The following is a 17,605-nucleotide window of genomic DNA, read 5'->3' on the forward strand; positions in this document are numbered from 1 at the left end:
GGCCTTGTAGGTTGCTATTAAAAAGACAGTAGTTTAATAGATCCCTAGATGTACTTAATAAATCCTTTGTGAGATTAACAATCATAAAATGCCAAGTTAATCATCCTATTCATGTAATTTTAGCATCTCGTTGTTTTAAAATACCTGATACAATCTTATTGGCTATGTAGTCCATTTGCCAGACAAAAAAAAGAAAAATCTGGTGAGTCAATAGGAGTTCATAAATTACCCATTTCCTTTCTATTATGGCTTTAAAGATAAGCACGCTTTTCATTTCAGAATCTTGCTTTTCAAAGATAACATTTATTGAGTTTGCATGATGAACCCTCACTCTCCTACCCATTCTGAGAAGAATTAAAAAAAAAAAAAATAAGAGTCATTCCTGCACCTTGACATCTATTTAGCTAAAGAATGTATGGGCAGTCAAATTACTGAGAACATTCAGAAAGTAACACATAACAAAGATAAATTAGGTGATGTCAACTTTATTCTGTGTCGAGTAACTAGAATAAAAGAGTATGTGATATCCTTAATCATTCTGATTACAGGTAAATTTTCAGTATTTTTTTAATGAATGTAATAATTACACACTCATTGGCTGAGAAAAGATCTCCTTCCAGTTAAGGAGATGTGGAGTCAGGAATGAGCAAGTCAAATGTGGAAGGAGAAGATAATTTGGCAAGGTTTGTAATATTGATGAGGAATGAGAAAAGACCTTACTGAAAAGAGACTGGAAAGAATAATAATATTTGTGAAATAGTTTTTTTCATTAGGCTCTTCTTGTAAGAAGGTTTTACATCACAACTAGCAAAACTTTAAAAATATTTTAAATTCATACATTTGTAATACTAGTTATTCAGTCCTTTTAGTTAATGTACACATTTTATGTTTTGACTAAAGTTCAGGAAGGAGTTAATATTAGACACTTGAAGAAATCTTTGTGGTTCAACACTACCATAATAATCAACAAAGCATGTTTTAGATGGAATTGAAGATGTAACAAGTGGACATTTTATTTTACACTGAGAACTATTAAGTTACTTTTATTGAACATTAACTTCAATATTATAAAAGAATTGACCTGACAAAGTAACTGATTGGATATTTTTTTAAAGAGGAAAAATCCAATATTCCTTTAATATGATAAGTCCAAGTTTCTGGGAAAATGGAAAACTGAGAAGTTAGGAAGAGAGGGACATGTGAATGTAATTTAAAAGATTAGACAAAATCCTATATAATAAAGTGGTAATATGCAAATGGATGGTTGCCCCCATGTGGTCAAAGATGGCCACCACAAGATGGCCGGCAGGGGGGGGGAAGTTGTGGGCAATCAGGCCAGCAGGGGAGGGCAGTTAGGGGCGACCGGGCTGGCAGGGGAGGGCAGTTGGGAGCAACCAGGCCAGCAGGGGAGGGCACCGGGGGCGGGGGAGGAGGCTGGCAGGGGAGGGCAGTTAGGGGCGACCGGCCAGCAGGGGAGGGCAGTTGGAGGTGACCGGCCAGCAGGGGAGCAGTTAGGCGTCAATCAGGCTGGCAGGGGAGTGGTTAGAGCAGCCGTGGGCAAACTACGGCCCGAGGGCTGGATCCGGCCCATTTGAAATGAATAAAACTAAAAAATAAAAAAGACCGTACCCTTTTATGTAATGATGTTTACTTTGAATTTATATTAGTTCACACAAACACTCCATCCATGCTTTAGTTCCGGCCCTCCAGTCCAGTTTAAGAACCCATTGTGGCCCTTGAGTCAAAAAGTTTGCCCACCCCTGGGTTAAGGGGTGATCAGGCAGGCATGCAGGCGAGCAGTTGGGAGCCAGAAGTCCCAGATTGTGAGAGGGATGTCCGACTGCCAGTTTAAGCCCAATCCCTGTGGGCCTAAACTGGCAGTCGGACATCCCCCGAGGGGTCCCAGATTGGAGAGGGTGCAGGCTGGGCTGAAGGACACCCCCCCATGCATGAATTTCATGCACCGGGCCTCTAGTCTACACTAATAAAAGAGAAACATGGTAATTAGCGTACGACCGCTACCCTTTTCATTGGCTAATCAGTGAGTATATGCAAATTAACTGTCAGCCAAGATGGCGGCAGGCAGCCAGGCAGCTGAGAACAGGATGCTTGGTTGCCCCAGCAATAGAGGAAACCAAGGTTCCTGCCTGCAGCTGCAGGGCTCTGAGCTCCTGAAGCAACAGCTCCAAAAGATACAATGTTTCAATTATAGAAGCTAAAAGATGGCGGTTAATCTGCAAACTCAGGCTCCAAGCGGTAGAGCGAAGCCAAACAGCCCTGAAGCCGCAGAGCAGAGAGGCCTCACTGCCCGGGGATCAGCTGAGCCGCGAGGCCTCCCGGCCACCTGGATCAGCGGAGCCGAGAGGCCTCAGGGCCCCGGGATCAGCAGAGCCTGATGGAAGCCCTGTGTGTTTATGCACCCTGGGGGTGCAGAGGTCCTGTCCTAGGCAGAGGCCTATGGTGAAATTTTCGACTCTGAGAAGCAGCCTACAGGCTGGAAGGCAGCTCCTCTGACAGTGCTGGAGAAGACGATTAAGCAGAAAACTAAAGAAACCGATTTTACATCATTTCCCAGGTGGAGAACAGTTGGCATGTAAGCCCCTGACCAGTGCCCAGCCTCTCCTCTGTCAGTCTATCTCACTCTTAGGTACCATGTTCTTTGTTCTGTCTTAACTGCAACTCATTTTTAAACTAGATTGCTTTTAAAAGAAGACTAAATAAAGTTTCCCTTAAGTTATTTAGGTGGTGCTGGGGCTGCTGGGGCTGCTGGGGGCCTGATAGAAGACACAAACACGCAACGGGGGGCCTGTACCCAGCAGCCCCAAGGCCCGCCACCTTGGTGCTGGGGCTGCTGGGGGTATCAGAGACACAAACCCGCAGGCCCGGCACCCAGCAGACCCAAGGCCTTTGTGGCAGCACTAAGGAGCAGCAAGCCAAGTGGTAGGAAGCAGCAAGCAGGTGGGCAGTAACAAGGGAGGGGTCCCGGACTGGAAGAGGGCACATGCTGGGCTAAGGGACGCCCCCACCCATCCCCAGTGCACAAATTTCGTGCACCGGGCCTCTAGTACATTATATAACATTCATGAAAAAAATTCTTTTAGTGCCAAATATGGGATATTGTTTTATTTCAGGTCTTATTTTTCAGTTTGATATCCTAGAATTAATAAAACCATTAATTATGCTCTTTTTAGGGACATCAGCCCCAAGACCTTTCAGGAAATGGTAGTGTCATTTTGTTCTGAATGCAGGACTACGAGGGTATTGAGAGGTGAAAATGAAGAGTTCTGCTTTGGACATTTAAGTACTTCCCAGTAGGATATATGCATTTCATTTCAGGGATAACTATTAAGGTATTATAATAATGAAATATTTATCACTTGATCTATCTAATATTTCTTTTTTATAACCACTCAGCTAGGTACTACAAAAAGTGAAGGGGCTGCTTTTTCCTCTTTATCTGATGCTGATCTGGGATCCAGGGTAGAAATGAAGCTGTTTCCCCTTCAGCTGGGCACTCAGGCTGCTTTACACCTCCATTGAGTGTCAAGGCAACAGTGACAATCCAGGCCTCTCCCCACAGCCCATGCCCCCTGTGTATAGCTCATTTCTGACATTTGTGAGAGATAACTCCCAGAATCATGACAAACCCACAAATTTGAAAATACCTCAACACTTTCTTTCTAAAACCCTGTTCCTATTGGAAGCTGATTAACATCTTGTCATTCTTTCAGAAAAGTGTTCCCTGATAATTGGGGAAATGTAAACACTCCAATACTCCCAGTGGAGTCTCCTAATGCACTGATAAGTAGAGTCACAGAGAGCCCTAACTGGTTTGGCTCGGTGGGTAGAGCATTGGCCTGAGGACTGAAGGGTCGCAGGTTCCATTCCAGTCAAAGGCATGTACTTTGGTTGCGAGCACACCCCCAGTAGGAGGTGTGCAGGAGGCAGCTGATCAATGTTTCTCACTTTCTATCCCTCTCCCTTCCTGTCTGTAAAAAATCAATAAAAAATATTTTTAAAAAAGATTCACAGAGAATCTAGACTATGACTAGCATTTTCCTACTAGATTCTGGGAAAACTCGGATGTTAAAGGCCAACCAACCTCTGCTCTCAAAGAACACAGTCTGAGGAGCTCTGGTGGAGACAGATGATAGACAAGTAAGCAAAGAAATAAGCAGGAAAGTTGCAGCTAGAAGTGCTATAAAGACAGCATGATAGAGAGCACTGTGACAGGAACTACCCAGCCATGCCTTTAGGAAGAAACCAAATATGAACTGAGTCCTGAGTCACTAGAAGAAGCCAGAAATGGGAAGATCCTTAAAAATCTCTTTGCAAGTGCAAATTCTTGAGTTCAAGAAGGCTTTGTGCATTTCAGAACAGAGAAAGGGCTTGTGGGGATCATGAAGAGGGAGAGGAGGGAGGAGATGATTTCAGATGGTGTGCAGAAGTCAGATCCCTTAGGGCTCTGTAGGTCATGTGAGCAACTAGGATGAGAAGAAATGAGATGATTTTAAAGTAGGGAAGTGATGTAACATGACTTACATTTTAACACATCGCAGTTGTGTGTAAAATGGATTGTACGAGGGCAAGAACAGGTATTGGGAGATGTTAGGAGACTATATTGTAGCCAGACACAGGTGATAGTGACTTGGATTACGATGACATTAGTGGAAAGAGAAAAAAGAAAATAAATTTGAGATATTTTTCTGGATGTAGAGCTGATAGGTTGTTTGGGGGGGGGGTGGTATAAAAAATAGAGAATCAGAGTTGACTTTTAGGGTTTTGGCTTACTGAAACAAATAAATGGTAGAACCTTTGACTGAACTGGGTTAGACTAGCATTCAAATAGCCCTGAAATAAAAATGTCAATTTTGAACACGCTGAATTAGTAATGCCATTATAGACACGATGCAGGGAGTCCTGAATTACATAAATGTGCCTTACACATTTATTTGAAATGTAATCATCCTTCTTTTCTTTTCCTTTTTTATCCTTTCATGAAACATCATGTGATAATAAACACCAGGTACATAAGGTGAAGAATAAACACTTTCTTAGGCTTTTTCATTTTCCCTTCACGTCCATCATAAGCGTTTGCAGTTGGATATTTTTAGACCCACGTTTCAATTTAAAAACTTCAAAATGCTTATTACTTTATGGGTCGTCTTACAAAGGTGAGTAAGAAGAGAGAACAATCAGGCTATGCTTTGAAGCTGGGAGAGTGCTGAGAGACCAGCTTGTCTCACCGTCACGTAATGTGCTTCCTTAAACAACACTGTCACACTGGGGACAGTTAACGATTTGCTTCAGCACTGTGACACCTGACCAGATCTTCTGGACCTGGAAGAATTCAAATGGCAAAGGCTAAATTGCTAGATTCCTGGGGTTTACTATGTTCTATGAATTTCTTCTTGCGATATACACAGAGTTGCAACTGTGTTCCCCTGGAAGAAAATCCTGTCTCCCATATATGGGGCCAAATGAAATCCTGTGATACATTGTATGAAAATATCATTTTCAGTCTATTTTCGCACCTTGATCAATAATTGGTGACAATATAGCATCGAAAGAAAAACAAACACCACAAGTTAGATTATGTACTCATCCACAAAGTCATGAATATTTGGATACTAAAACGTCATTTCAGGGACTGCTCTGAGTTGATTGTTGCTGACTCATTAGACTATCTGGAGGAAGCAGTTGCGAGGAGAAGAATTCTGGCCACTGGCTTTGAAGCTATCTAATTTAGTGATGGCAAAATTCTGAGTCCGGATTTTTATTGAGTGGGAGGTTACCCAGGAAACTAAGAAGGCCCTCTGGGGATACAAGACTGAAAGGTAAGCCAAACCGGTTTGGCTCAGTGAATAGAGCCTCGGCCTGCGGACTGAAAGGTCCCAGGTTTGATTCCAGTCAAGGGCATGTACCTTGGTTGCGGGCACATTTCCAGTAGGAGGTGTGCAGGAGGCGGCTGGTTGATGTTTCTCTCTCATCAATGTTTCTAACTCTCTACCCCTCTCCCTTTCTCTCTGTAAAAAATCAATAAAATATATTTTTTTAAAAAAAGACTGAAAGGTAAAACTGCCATCCTCTTGCTGTGGACATATGCTGAAGAACATAAACCTATGTTCCCCACTTGCCAATTTAAAATAAACTACAAAAGAGAAAATTCAGAATGAAATACCATTTAAAAATTAGAATTAAAAGTTGAAGCAAGAGCAATGATGACAAGGTTTATGCATATAAGCATAACCAATGGTCACAGACAGTAGGGGGGTGAGGGCATGAAGAGGGGGTGGTTTGGGGGACATTGGGAGATAAGGACACATATGTAATACCTTAATCAATAAAGAAAAAAAAGTGGAAGCAAGTTATGATAAGGGCTAAGAAGAATTTTTAAAAAGTTGGTAAGTTAAGATAAAGTTTAAATGAGAAAAAATATTTACACTAATAAAAGAGAAACATGGTAATTAGCGTATGACCGCTACCCTTTCCATTGGCTAATCAGTGAGTATATGCAAATTAACTGACAACCAAGATGGCAGCCTGCAGCCATGCACTGAAGCGAACAGGGAGGCTTGCTTGCTCCAGTGACTGGCGGACTCCAACATTCTCGCCTGCCGCTGCCGGCCTCTGACCTGGCAGTTTGAAACATTGTAACAAATAGAGAAGCTAAACAAAACCCTAGAAACCAGCTTTCAGCCACCAGGATCTCAGAGCTGGAGTTATACATTGTTTCGATTATAGAACGCAAACAAACCAGATACCAGCTTTCAGCAGCCGAGGCCTCAGAGCTAGAGCCAGAGCTAAAGCTGGCCAAGAATAAAAAAAAATAAAAAGAAAAAAAGGAGCAGTTGGGAGCTTCAGTCAATCGCCAGCCTGAAAGCAGCCCTCAGCCCCTCACCCAGACTGGCCAGGCACCCCAGTGGGGACCCCCACCCTGAAGGGTGTGTGACCAGCTGCAAACAGCCATCATCTCCTCATCCAGGCTGGCCAGGCACCCCAGTGGGGATCCCCACCCTGATCCAGGACACACTTCAGGGCAAACCAGCAGGCCCCCAGGCCTCTATCCTATATAGCAAAAGGGTAATATGCCTCCCAGCACCGGGATCAGCAGAGCCGCGAGGCCTCCTGATACCAGATCAGCGTGACAGGGGGCAGCGCCCAAACCCCCTGATCGTCCTGCGGCTCTGTGTGTGACAGGGGGCGGCGTCCCAACCCCCTGATCGGCCCTGCTCTGTGTGTGACAGGGTGTGGCGCCCCAACCCCACCCACCCACCCACAGGCCCTGCTGTGTGTGTGATGGGGTAGAGCCATAACCTCCCCATCGGCCTTGCCCTGAGTGTGACAGTGGCTGCGCCCCAACCCCCTGATCGGCCCTGGTCTGTGTGTGACGGGGTAGAGCCACAACCTCCCCATTGGCCCTGCCCTGCGTGTGACAGTGGCAGTGCCCCAACCCCCTGATCGGCCCTCCTCTGTGGGTGATAGAGGGTGGCGCCCCAACACCCTGATCCGCCCTACTCTGTGAGTGACAGGGGGGAGCTCCTCAACCCCCTGATCAGCCCTGCTCTGTGCGTGACAGGGGGCAGCGCCCCAACCCCCTAATCGGCCCTGCTCTGTGCGTGACATGGGGTGGCGCTGCAACCTCCCCATCAACCCTGCCTTGAGTGTGACAGGGGGTGGTGCCCCAACCCCCCAATCGGCCCTACCCTGAGCGTGACTGAGGGTGACATCGCAACCTCCCAATCCGCCCTGCTCTATGCATGACAGGGGGCAGCACCCCAACTCCCCAATCAGCCCTGCTCTGAGCCCAACCGGGGGCTGCACCTAGGGATTGGGCGTGCCCTCTGCCACCCGGGAGCAGGCCTAAGCCAGCAGGTCGTTATCTCCCGAGGGGTCCCAGACTGCAAGAGGGCACAGGCCGAGCTGAGGGACCCCCCCCCCTTCCCCCCCGGGTGCACAAATTTTTGTGCACCAGGCCTCTAGTTAAATAATAAAAGAAAACAAGCCAGGACTAATTAAGGCACAGTTTCTTAAACTCCTATAAGCTAAACTGAAAGATCACTGGAATCAGTGAAGTGACACAGAATGACTACAATTACCATACAAAAGACTAGAAGTTAAAAAAGATAAAATGCAAATCAATTAAAGAACAGGTTAATGAGGTAGCATTTGTGTTTCAAATTGTAACATCCTCATGCAGAGACAACCAGGGACTTTTGAACCAAGTTCAGGCAAGTGTTTATTAGCATCTTTCCACTCAGTGTCCTCACCAAAAGGGTTCCCTGCAGAGGGACCTTGGCCAGGACACCCTCTCATAGCTGCTGAGAAATCAACATTTTAGGTCCACAGGAGACTGAAGCCTCTTGCTGTACATAATAGGTATTTGGGTCCCACTGTGTTCCTATGTTGATATTCCCTCACTGCCAAGAATAAAAAACCCAACTTGTTCAAGTCCAGGTGTTATCCTGATGGCCTCTGACTGGAAAGCATAGCTATATTACTTATACACCGTTTGCTATTTACCACATTCACTCCCTCATCATCTCACATTGTCCTCTCAACATCCTGGTATTACTATTGTCCCCATTTTACAGGTGAAGAAACTAGGCATCAGAGAAGCAACACGGATATTGAAAGGTAAGGTCTACATTTAAAAGTCCAAGTTCTTTTCATGATACCACATCAATGTATTATTAAATACTAGAGGCCCGGTGCACAAAAATTTGTGCACTCGGGGGGGGGGGGGGGAAAGGGGGGTCCTTCAGCAGGGCCTGTGCCCTCTCACAGCCTGGGACCCCTGGGGAGATAATGACCTGCTGGCTTAGGCCTGCTCCCGGGTGGCAGAGGGCATGCCCAATCCCTAGGTGCAGCCCCTGGTCAGGCTCAGAGCTGGGCCGATTGGGGAGTTGGGGTGCTGCCCCCGTCATGCACAGAGCAGGGCGGATCGGGAGGTTGCGATGCCACCCTCAGTCACGCTCAGGGTGGGGCCGATTGGGGGGTTGGGGCACCGCCCCCTGTGACACTCAAGGCAGGGTCGATGGGGAGGTTGCAGCCCCACCCCCTGTCACACACAGAGCAGGGCCGATCAGGGGGTTGGGGCACTGCCCCCTGTCACTCACAGATCAGGGCTGATAAGGGGGTTGGGGCGCTGCCCCCTGTCACTCATAGAGCAGGGCCCATCAGGGGGGTTGGGGCTCCGTACCCTGTCACACACAGAGTAGAGCCCATCAGTGGGTTGAGGAGCTCCCCCCTGTCATGCACAGAGTAGGGCCGATAGGGGAGTTGGGGCACCACCCCCTGTCACACACAGAGCAGGGCGGATCAGGGGGTTGGGGAGCTGCACCTTGTCACACTCAGGGCAGGGCTGATGGAGAGGTTATGGCTCTACTCTGTCACACACAGAGCAAGGCCCGTGGGGGCGGTGGGGGGGGTTGTTGGGGCGCCACACCCTGTCACACACAGAGCAAGGCCGTTCAGGGGTTTGGTGCGCTGCACCCTGTCAAACACAGAGCCGCAGTTCAATCAGGGGATTGGGGAGCTCCCCCCTATCAGGCACAGAGCAGGGCTGATCAGGGGGTTGGGGCGCCTTCCCCTGTCACGAACAGAGCAGGGCAGATAGGGAGGTTCTGGCCCCGCCCCCTGTCACACACAGAGCCACAGGGCAATCAGGGGTTTTGGGTGCTGCCCCCTGTCAAGCTGATCACGTTGCCAGGAGGCCTCGCTGCTCTGCTGATCCCGGTGCTGGGAGGCATATTACCCTTTTACTATATAGGATAGAGGCCTGGGGGCCGGCTGGTTTGCCCTGAAGGGTGTCCTGGATCAGGGTGGGGGTCCCCACTGGGGTGCCTGGCCAGTCTGGCTGAGGGGCTGAGGGCTGTTTTCAAGCTGGTGGGTTGACTGAAGCTCCCAACCGCTCCTTTTTTTCTTTTTTTTTTTTTTATTCTGGGCCAGCTTTAGCTCTGAGGCCTCGGCTGCTGAAAGCCGGTTTCTGGCCTTGTTTTTTCTTCTGTATTTGATACAATGTTGTGGTCCGGCTGGCTGAAGCCTGGCTGACTAACGCAGGTTTCTGGGGTTTTGTTTAGCTTCTATATTTGCAACATAGTTGCTTAGAGTTGCAGCTGAGAGGCTGGCAAGTTTGGCAGGGAACGTTGGAGTCCGCTGTCACTGGAGCAAGCAAGCCTCCCTGTTCGCTTCAGTGCATGGCTGCCGGCCGCCATCTTGGCTGACAGTTAATTTGCATAAGGATATGCTGATTAGCCAATGGGAAGGGTAGCGGTCGTATGCTAATTACTATGTTTCTCTTTTATTAGTGTAGATATTCAGAAAAATATCCTGAAAACATTTTGGGATGAGTACTAGAAATTTGGCTATGTACATGTCAAGAAAATCCATTCAATATTAATTTATTGGATACTATCATGTACAAAGTTGCATGGGGAGATAAAGAGGAGATGGAACAGAATACCATTGATCTCAAATGCATCAATTAATACTACTATAAACTTGATGCAGTTAGTGACTGCATTGAATATTCAGAGAAAACAGAAAAAATGGATTGGATTGCTAGAAGTTCTAAGTTTGGTGAGATAAAAGAAATGGATCACAAAGACGATTGAGCATACACACACATATACACACCCTTCCACAATATCACACATAATTACCAGTGTACAGGAGAAAAGGTGGAAAATGAGTTCACATTATTTTTATGAGTCAGTGAATGAATCATAGTGACTCCCTTTTGTTGCTCTATACCTCTCGCCCACCTTCCCCCAATCAACACTAGTCTCTATTCTTGGACAGGGTACACAAATTAGTAACTATTAACTCAAACTAGGTTAATACCATACCTACACTTCACTTTTCTATTTTCTCTCCATAAATGGATCCAAGGTAAATGGTTTAGCCTAACCTCAAAAGAAGTGGGAATAAGCTGAACACTGACTAAGAAAAGTACCTGATCAAAATAGGATGTCATCTATTTATAAGCTGGTATCAAAATTTGCATAAATAAAATGTATTTCATTATTTGATGCAAACAGTATACATCACCTCTACATAACATCCACTTTAATATAGTGGTTATATGTGTTTCTTAAAACAGGATGCTGGAATGCTATTTGACATGATCCCACACAAAAATGTCACTGTATATTACCACATCCCACATGGTCAAATCCACATTTGTTGTTTCAAATGTTTCTTCTGACTTCATCTGGTCTTCACTTCGCAACTGGCCTAACCAAGGAGAACCAATTGTAAGCCTTGGCCTACTGTTTTCATTACTGATTAACTTCCTATGGTAGACTTACCTCTTAAGATGATGTCTTAGGAATCTCAGGTAGGTTGGCTAAAAGAAATGTAGGTTGAACCCACTGAGTTCTCAAATCATTACCTTTCATTGAGATAGACTATTTTTTAAAATATATTTTGATTGATTTCAGAGGGTAAAGGAGAGGGAGAGAGAGATAAAAACATCAATGATGAGAGAGAGATTCATTGATCAGCTGTCTCCTGCACACCCCCTACTGGGGATCAAGCCCACAATCACACATGAGCCCTGACCTGAAATCGAACTGTGACCTTCTGGTTCATAGGTCAACATTCAACCATTAAGCCACACCAGCCGGGCTTGAGGTAGACTATATTTATGTGTTTTCTAGAACTGCACTCAAATTTTCACATGCTTATGTCTGAATCCTATGAAGAAATTGTAAATTTATTGAGATCAGGAACTATATGTTCTTCTCACTAGTGTCTTACATCTTGTTGATACTTGATGATGCTTTTTATATTTAGTAAAGATGCCTGAGTTTAGTAATAAGACAATTATTTCTAAGGAGAATTCCAAATGTTTAGACCAAATAAATCTTACATATTTCAAAAGCATAATGCCAACATTTTTTGCAGACATGGTAAGAATATTAGATCTTCTGTAATGCAACTAAATTCAATAATGGAAATAATAGGAGTCATAAATGACACATGATAAATTAATTAAGTAATGAAGATGGCTCCATAATGATCATTTATGAGAGAGCATGAGCTAGGCAAGATTTACAGATAATATAATCATACCTTTAAAAAATTAAGGACCAATACAAAAAAGAGCAATCTAATTTTTATGGTCTTAGAGAGATTCTAATGGTGGTGTAATACTGTTAAAACAAGTACTTGAAAACACATGCAGCACCTACTTGCATGATAAAGCAACAACTATATCAACTTAGGAAATGCAGTTTCTTATCTGAACTCTAACAACTTAGTATCCCTGTCCCTATTGATAGCCAAGCATTTTATTCTAAAAAAGTTCCTTGGAGGTAGACTATGAGAAAACTGATTGCTAACATTTTAACTGATCAGTGCCATTTTGTCTTTGAACTGGGGATCAAATGAGGCAAAAGAAGTAATAAAACCAAATATGTTAAAATATTCTACAGTTAGCTATTTTTTTAAATTTCTCCATGTTTTCTACTTTTTCATACTTCACGGACAAATAAGAGTGAACTGTACTTGATTCTATAAATGTCAAAGCTAAGCACTTAAAAAAAGATTCTAAAATTTCTATAAGCTTGCCCAAATCTTTGGAATAAAGGCAGGGCGTTTGTGTGTCTGTGTGTATCTGTATGTTTATAGAGAAAGGTAGATATAAGACAGAACATAACTGATTTCATAAATAAACTCTCCGGGGGTAATTTGAAAATAAATGATGATTTTTTGACTCCCCAATAGTTATAATTACATGAACACCGAATTGTATGAGTTATATTCATAATTCATAAAATTCTAGGAGAACAATGTTACTCAATATAAATATTACATCTTTAAATGTATATTCCTAAGTATAGGAACCTATTAGTCTTTCTCTAAACTATAAAAAACAAATAAGCTTGTTAGATGACTATTGTCTATCTATATTTTGGATGGTTTTTCATAGTCTGAAGATGTTTTAGATGCTTACAATTTCCAGAAGAACTTTGAATTATTGTCTCAAAATATAGGATATAAACTTGAAGAATTTAAAGTGCGAATGAAACTGTGAGTTAGATAATGTGTTTGGAGCACATTTCTGGCACCCCAGCTATGTTGGTTGCATGCAAAATATGTGACTAAATAGGCCTATGAGAAAATCTCCCTAGGAGTAGATGAATGATTATGTATTTTGGAATCTGCTACTCTTATTAGCCTTTGTCTTTGCCACTCGTGTCTGCCTCTTCCTCTAAATTGTGCCTTTGCTAGTCCGGGGAGATTCTATCATTAGTGTGTGTGTGTATTTTCTCCCATAAATGGAAGCCCTTAAAACTGGAGATTAGGCTTTCTCATTTTGCAGGTTTTATGTTTGAATGTTTTAATAACCTAAATAACATCATTTTGAAGACTTATCTCTGTAATAATGGATGAAATTATTAAAGATAGGTAAAATAGAATTTACACACTTTAAAGGAAAGAAAAATTTAAAATAATATAAATACACTCTAAAAACAGATTATATAGTCTTTATAATTGCAATAATTATGTCAGTTATGACCTAACTATTTGATGCATCCAGCAGTGAATCTAGGAGATTATATTTCCTAGCAAATATCTATCATTTTCATGCATGGTCATTTGCACATTTCCACTTCTTAATTGATTGAGTGTGAGAGAATAACATCTAAAGGACTGCTCTAAACCAGTCTCTCTAGTTATATGATGACGGCTATAGTCATTCCCAAGTCTTTGGGACTCCTAAATCTTAGTAGAAAGCATTAATATACATAATGATAGAAATCCAATAAAGTGAGCAATGATTAGTATTCAGTCAAGGAAATATTATACACCATTGCATATGACAAAATCAAGAAGGGAACCCAGTTTAAACCAAGGAAAAAACACCAAAACCACATTTTTCAATGTGACAGAATGAAGGTTGTGCCCCTAATATTTCTTAATACATATCAGAGACCACATATGCAGTATACAAATTGCAATGGTTACAGATGCAGAATACACTCACCTGGGCAGAGAGCAATATTACAAGGCTTATGATGTGTTTCAGGTCCTTCACATGGCCTTCCTCCATACTGAGGAGGTGTGCACGACCTTGTTCTTGTTCTTTGGCCTCGACCACATGTAAATGAACATAAACTCCATGGTGACCACTCCTCCCAAACTCCATGTACTGTAATAAAGCAAAGAAGCTTCAACAACAAAAGCAGAGAGGTAAAATCAAAGAGTTTTTTTCTCCTTATAATTAAGAAAAAACAACAACACAGTAATCAAATAGACAAGTATGAAGATACTTTAAAAATTCAGTTAATGTTCTTATTTGCCACAAAATATAAAAATTAGAAAGTTAGTAATTAAGAAAACTGCATGTACCTTTTTTGTATTTAAAGTTATTCATGTTATAAAGTTTAAGTGTTTTCTTTGTTTAATGGAAATGTAACTCTTTCCTCACTGGTAAAATAGACATGAATTATTTTTTAACTAAAAGTAGTATCAACTAGGGTAGTATTAGAAAAGTAAATTTCTGGTAACAGGAGAAGATCCTCTGGAGTTAACTTTGCATTCAAATAGAACACGGGCCTACATAATTCTTCTAACAAAGTTTCAGGATTAATGACTTTTATGGTGGTGTCAGGGAGAAAAAAATCTGAAAATTTATGATACAATTTTAAACAGATTTTAACCTCACATTTAAAAAACTAAATGTAGTTTTGTCACTTAAAAATGTAATTCTTTAAACCATTTTTTGAATAAGGGTGAAATTTCAACAACTGTATCTACTTACATAAGAGCCTCCTCTTTACCCTGTTTTAAAAGGAGTGGCAAATATGAAGATCTTTTTCTAATAGCCATGAAACCAGAAGATGGCACTGGGAATCCTCCTAATTAATAAAAATTTCTACAGAAAACAAATGATCTAATTAAGATTATGCCTAACATAATTAATTGATACAGCAATAGTTCAAGTATGCCATTGCAATAAATTCAAACTTGATCAGAAATACTAACACAACAGAAATAATAACCACTGTCCATAAATATTGAGATTTTTCACAAAAAAGTCCTTTAGGGCTCAAAAGTTAGATCCTTTCCTTGCACTGCCAAATCACCAATCTCATCCCAATTCTTAATATTTGGGACAGTAAGTAATAGCACTCCATGGATAATACAAACATTTTTTTTGCATATATATGCTGACCAAGTTGCTATTATAAAAACACATAATAATACCTTAATTATGAGGTACTCATTCTCTTCTATTTATGCTACTGAGCTGCTCCAACTTGTGATACAAATATGTTCAAATATTGGAAAAATTAGCCAAATTTGAGTACTATTCAATGATAAATTATTTTAAGGTTCTATAAAACTTGCTAGAAAAAATATTTTTAAATATATAGAAAAAGAGTAAAAGATTGAGATGAATTACAATGTTTATATTTTTCCCATATAAATTTGAGACAACTGAAGCCAATTTGTATTCATTGGAATAAGAATAAATAGTAAGTCTGTATTTAATCTAAAACATATACATATACAGCCCTAGCTGGTTTGGCTCAGTGGATAGAGCGTTGGCCTGCAGACTGAAGGATCCCGGGTTCGATTCAAGTCAAGGGCACATGCCTGGGTTGTGGGCTTGATCCCTAGTAGGGGGCGTGCAGGAGGCAGCTTATCAATGATTCTTTCTCATCATTGATATCTCTCTCTCTTCCTCTCCCTTCTTCTCTGAAATCAATAAAATTATACTTAAAAAAATACACATATACATATATGTACATATAGGCTTATAGGATTAATTATAGGAAGAAATTTTAAAAGTAATTTATATGAATATTTTTATGTTAACTATATACTTTTAATCAATTTTTGCATTATTTCTAATTACCAAGATCTCTCCATTTTAAAACAACTTTTTTTCTTCCTATTTTCTACATAAAGTGTTAATAGTTTGCATGGTATTCATATTTCTGGTTCTGTTCATTTTTCTTGATCAAATCACACTACTCTATATACACTGAGTAATTCCAGAAAAAAGCTGCTAAACTGGCAGATATTTCTCTATTAATCTCAAAGAAGTATTGGTTAATATTGATGGCTTAGTTAAGTTATAAACCTGCAATCCTCTGAATAGTAATGATACTTACTACTTTTTAAGTCTTTACTGTTCCAGGTGAAATTTTATGACCCTTCTATATCATTTGAAAAAAGCAAAAACACTTTTTTAAATTTGAAAACAACACAAATTATTAATAATTTGTTATTTTAGATATTGTTGAATTAGTAGGAAATTATAGCACATATCTTAAATTTTGTAGATATTCATAAGATATGGTAAAATTAGATATTTTATTTTAATGGCAAATATTACATACTTTTAAAATAAACTTCAGTAAAGTATAAAAATCCATAAATTATCTAGCTGATTTGAAAAACCTATCTAGTAAAACAAAGAAAAGTAAGTTAAATTAATCAGTTTTTAGTTTTTTTCTTTACTTAGACAGTAATTATATTACAATATATCTGTGCTACCTGGAGATGAAGTGAGAAATACACAATACATGCCCAGCCTGGGTTGCTCAGTGGTTGAATTTCGACCAATGAACCAAGAGGTCACCAGTTCAACTCCCAGTCAGGGCACATGCCTGGGTAGCAGGCTCGATCCCCAGTAGGGGGCATGCAAGAGGTATCTGATCGATCTATGTTTCTCTTTCTCCCTTCCCTTCTCTCTAAAAAAATCAATAAAAGCATATTTTTGAAAATAAAAGTATATGCTTTATAAAACAAATACACAAATTATATTACTACCAGATTTTTAAATAAACATACAAATTATCTTATGATTTAGATTGGAAAACTTAAAAAAAAAACTCCTTTAAGTAAAAGCGTTCTTTTTCTTAAGAATATATGGATTAGAAAACTGACATTTACAAAAAAATATTTTTTTCAAAACAATTCCTTCACCTAAATAAATTTTAAGGAATTAGAATACGTATGAAGTAGACTAGTGGTTTTCAACGAGGGGCAGTTTTGCCCCACAGAGGGCATTTGGCAATATCCAGAGAGATTTTAGTTGTCACAGCTCAGTGGAAGGAGGAGAGCTACTGGCATCAAAACGGTAGAGGCCAGGGATCTGCTAAATGTCCAGGCCAGCTCCCCAGAACAAAGATTTATTTATGTCAAAATGTCAATAGTATCGACGTTGAGGAACCCTGGGACAGACCATAAAACTGTAACTCAGAAATCAGGACAGTAAATAAACAATTCAATGTAGCTCCCTACTTTTCTCAGTCTGCTTTCTGTTAAGCTTTATCATTTTCTTTTCTGAGTAATAAGAGTTTTTGAAGAAACTATAATTTCAAAGCAACAGTTTTGCAACAGGATGTTTATCTTAGGATCCATATTAAAAGTAAGACATTATTCTGTCATTTAACTAAGAAAACCCTTCTTTTGAAATTCTAATAATATGGGTAAAACATAACTAATTTATAACACAATTGATTAGCTTTTAATAGTGCAAATAAATGGAAGCTCTAATTCTATCATTCCAAATATTTAGTGGAAGGTGACTTTCATATTCAGTTTGTCCTTGTATCATTTTTATTAATTAAATGCCAAA

The 17,605-nt window shown here is 41.0% G+C and overlaps 1 protein-coding gene across 5 annotated transcripts in view; it reads right to left on the minus strand.

Moving 5' to 3' along the window:
* Positions 1 to 17,605, minus strand: part of ADGRB3 (adhesion G protein-coupled receptor B3) — a 699,707-nt gene that overhangs the window by 413,445 nt on the left and 268,657 nt on the right. For all 5 annotated transcript variants that reach the window (XM_070418313.1, XM_070418316.1, XM_070418315.1 and 2 more), the window contains one exon: positions 13,997 to 14,161. In XM_070418313.1, coding sequence (XP_070274414.1) covers positions 13,997 to 14,161 — 165 coding nt within the window. The remainder of the gene's footprint in view (positions 1 to 13,996; positions 14,162 to 17,605) is intronic.

The sequence above is a fragment of the Myotis yumanensis genome, unplaced genomic scaffold (genome assembly GCF_028538775.1).
Source record: "Myotis yumanensis isolate MYYU_CA2020_CCGP unplaced genomic scaffold, mMyoYum1.0.hap1 SCAF_6, whole genome shotgun sequence".
Taxonomy (NCBI): Eukaryota; Metazoa; Chordata; class Mammalia; order Chiroptera; family Vespertilionidae; genus Myotis; species Myotis yumanensis.